Source organism: Nicotiana attenuata, unplaced genomic scaffold (genome assembly GCF_001879085.1).
Source record: "Nicotiana attenuata strain UT unplaced genomic scaffold, NIATTr2, whole genome shotgun sequence".
In the NCBI taxonomy this organism is placed as follows: Eukaryota; Viridiplantae; Streptophyta; class Magnoliopsida; order Solanales; family Solanaceae; genus Nicotiana; species Nicotiana attenuata.
This window is the reverse complement of record NW_017688280.1, coordinates 1-3,712: the sequence shown is the minus strand read 5'-3', so window position 1 is coordinate 3,712 and position 3,712 is coordinate 1. Positions and strand designations below refer to the sequence as shown.

Below are 3,712 nucleotides of genomic sequence, written 5' to 3'. Positions count from 1 at the left end.
ATGGTGCAACCTGGGCACCAACATCTCTGTACGCATATGTTTACTTAATAATATTTATCTTTGGTACCCAAAAAAACTACATCCCAAGACTCCAAGAGACAATGTTCTATACAAGACAGTGATATTCCATGTGAAGTGTCGAAATATACATATCTTAATCAGCAGAACCATATAAATCTTGACACGCCCACCCGTTTCCAATCTAGGCTTAGTTGTCCGACCTACGTTAGTATCAGAAACGAGAGTGTAATGAGAATTTTCTTGTTGTATTGTATTCATCTTGTGTACAACTATCTATACTGAGCAAAAGGAATAAAAATCTGTTATGCTAGGTACAAGTGTCCTACTACTATTTGTCCATGTGTAACTACCTAATAGAATCCTAAGAAAGAATATAAAAAGAATTAATATGTACACATTTTACCTACAACACTCACATGGTAAAAGAAGCTTCCAGATTTTTTATATATTTTTTCATCTGTTACTCAAATGAACGGCCCAGATGTGTTCTCTATTGAAAACAAATGAGCGGACATGATTAACCTTGGTCTTTCGAAGATAAAGTGGTCGGTCTTTGGACATATCGACTTTGAGTTGAGTCATCTTCTTTACCAAAATTCTCTGTAAAATGCTGGTGAGATTGGGAGGAAATTTCGACGCCAATACCCCCTCAAGTTGGAGGGGGACGAAGTAACACCCAACTTGCCGATGATAGAGCGGTGAAGCGGACCGGAATGTTTGGTGAAGACATCGACAACCTGTTGATGCGAAGGGACAAAAGTCAAAGAAATGATCTCTGCTTGAAATTGTTGCCGAACAAAATGACAATCCAGCTCCACGTGCTTTGTACGTTCGTGGAATACTGGATTTTTGGCGATATGAATCGCTGCTTGGCTATTGGAATGCAGCGGAACCAGCAGAGAAGGTGAAATAGACAGATCTTCGAGCAATCGAACTAACCAGGTAACCCCTGCGACCACTCGTCTCATAGATCTATACTCTGCTTCAGCAGAGGACAAAGAAACTAAAGGTAGTTTCTTTGACTTCCAGGACACCGGAGAACCCCCAAGGTTAATGTAGAAACCACTAATAGAACGACGAGAGTCAGGACATCGTCCCCAGTCAGAGTCACAGAAAGCAAGAAGACGAAGTAAGGGACTAAGGTTGAGCAAAAGACCCATTGCAGGATCTGAGAGGAGATAACGCAGACAATGAAAAGCTACGTCCAAGTGAGGTTGGCGTGGAGACTGCATAAATTGACTCAAATGTTGCACGGCGAAGGACAAGTCTTTCCGCGTGTGAGTGAGGAAATTCAATTTCCCTAGAAGACGACGATAGAAAGTCGGGTCTGGAATCAAATCTCTAGTGTGAAGGCTGAGTCTTTGAGTGGGATCAACGGGCGATGTAGTAGGCTTGAGGTCAAGGACCCCAAATTCAATCAAGAGTTCTGAGGTAAATCTCTTTTGAGTCAAAATGAAACCTTTTTCTTCACGAATGATTTCCATGCCTAAAAAATAGTGTGCTTGCCCGAGATCTTTAATCTTGAATTCACAATCAAGAAATTCTTTCAAATAGTGTTGCTCTAATAGACCATCCCCTGTTATTAAAATGTCATCTACATAGACTGCAATAATAGTAACTTTCCCATCTGATTTCTTAAAAAATAAAGAGTAGTCGTTGAGTGAATGAGAATACCTAGGGGTGTCAATGGTTCGGTTCGGTCGGTTATTTTATAAATTTTATACCATACCAATTTTTCGGTTATTCTATTATGTATAACTAAAATTAGACGTTTCGAAACCGTCCCAATCATGTCGGTTTCTCTTCGGTATCGGTACGGTTCGGTAATTTTTTTAAATGTCACATAAAAGTCACTAGTAAAAGTGGAATGCAATAACATATATACTTTTATAAGATTTAATAAAACTCTCTAGATATTTTTATAGTTTAAAAGGTGATGAAAAAAGAAAATATGAAAGATGGCTAGAGTATAGATTCATCAAATATTCTATACCAACGTAAACGAAACTAAGCAAATACAAAGAAAATATAATCACACGAATGGAAAGATATTATTCAAGTTGGGATCCAACAATAAAGTCTATAGAAGATTAAACATTTCAAAAAGATAAATCTAAATCATACGAAAGGAAACACATTCAATACATTGTAGGTTGCTACTCATAATCACTACAATACCTTGTGTCTTGCTATAGTGAATATGCTGGAAATAATTTAGTTTCAATAGGAGTAACATAATAGGTCTGGAAATTAGAATCTTGAGTTTAATTACCCGTTGGCTTGTAACTGTTTCATAATTCCAAGGCCCAAGAAAAAAATTAATATTTTATTATTTTTAAACGTAAAAATAGAACGGGCTAGCCAGTTTTTGGACTGGTCATTCAAAAATAGCCAGCATTTGCAAAGTCATTGAAAAATAGCCACTATTTTGCTGCAACACGGAAAGTTCCAGCATAATATACTGAAGATCGATGCTCCCGTGTATGAACTTCCAGTATATTATGCTGGAACTCCGACACGCCGAAAGTTTCAGCATAATATACTAGAGATTGGAGCACATGTGTATAAATTTCTAGTATATTATGCTGGACCGGTATATTATACTGGAACGCCAGAATAATATGCTGGAAGTCCAATATATTATATTGGAACTCCAATATATTATATTGGAGTTCCAGTATATTATACTGGAATTCTAGTATATTATACTGGAGTATTTTCCGAATTTTCAACAGTGTTTTCGTTCAGATTTATCTTTACTTGAAAAGTGGCTAAATTTCGATTACTTTTAAAACTGTGGCTATTTTTGATTGACTACTTGTAAATCTGGCTATTTTTGAATTTCTCCCTTTTTAAACTTAACATATAAATATATTTTTCACGTTGTAAATTTATTCGGTACGGTTCGATATTTTTTCGGTTTATTTTTATAAATTAAAAAACCTACCCCAATTATTGGTACAGTTATAGATTTATACAAAAATCTATGATTTTATTAAAAGAAACCTAAAAATCGGTTCAGTACGGTACGGTTCGGTCGGTTTAGTCGATTTTTAAATATCCATTGATACCCCTAAGAATACCCTTTAAAATTCAAAGCTGCCATAAGCCTGGCATACCACTNACCCTGACTGGGAATACTCATAAAGACTTACTCTTGCAAATCCCCATGCAAGAAGGCTATATTTACATCCAATTGAAATACTTCCCACTTCTTCTTAGCTGCAATGGCAAGAAGACATCTGATGGTTGTCATTTTGACAACTGGGAAAAAGTCTCATTGAAATCTATCCCTTCCCGTTGAATATCTCCTCTAATCACCAAACGTGTTTTGTATCTCTCCAAAGAACCATCAGATCTATATTCACTTTATATATCCATTTACATGGTAATGATTTCTTTCCGGGAGGTAAAAGAACAACTTCCCATGTCTTATTTGCATCCAAGGCCTCAAATTCTTTGACCATAGCCTCTTGCCATCCTGGGTGTAGAACTGCTTGGGAATAGGAAGTAGGTTCTGAGGTATATGAAATAGTTTTAAGGAGAGATTGATTTGTTTGAGACAAAGCAGAAAAGGGCAATATAGTGGGCTGTATAGAAGTGGCAAAACAGGAAGCAGTAATGTCTGTTAAAAAACCGAGTTGCATACATAATCGGAAAGATATGCTGGGGTAATGTGTGGTCTGCTAGA

The 3,712-nt window shown here is 36.6% G+C and overlaps 1 protein-coding gene across 1 annotated transcript; it reads right to left on the bottom strand.

The window, feature by feature from the left end:
- Positions 1-608: 608 nt before the first annotated feature.
- On the bottom strand, positions 609-1,505 carry LOC109222326 (uncharacterized mitochondrial protein AtMg00810-like). Its single transcript, XM_019386690.1, has one exon. The coding sequence runs from the start codon at positions 1,503-1,505 to the stop codon at positions 609-611; it is 897 nt and encodes a 298-aa protein (XP_019242235.1).
- Positions 1,506-3,712: the final 2,207 nt, after the last annotated feature.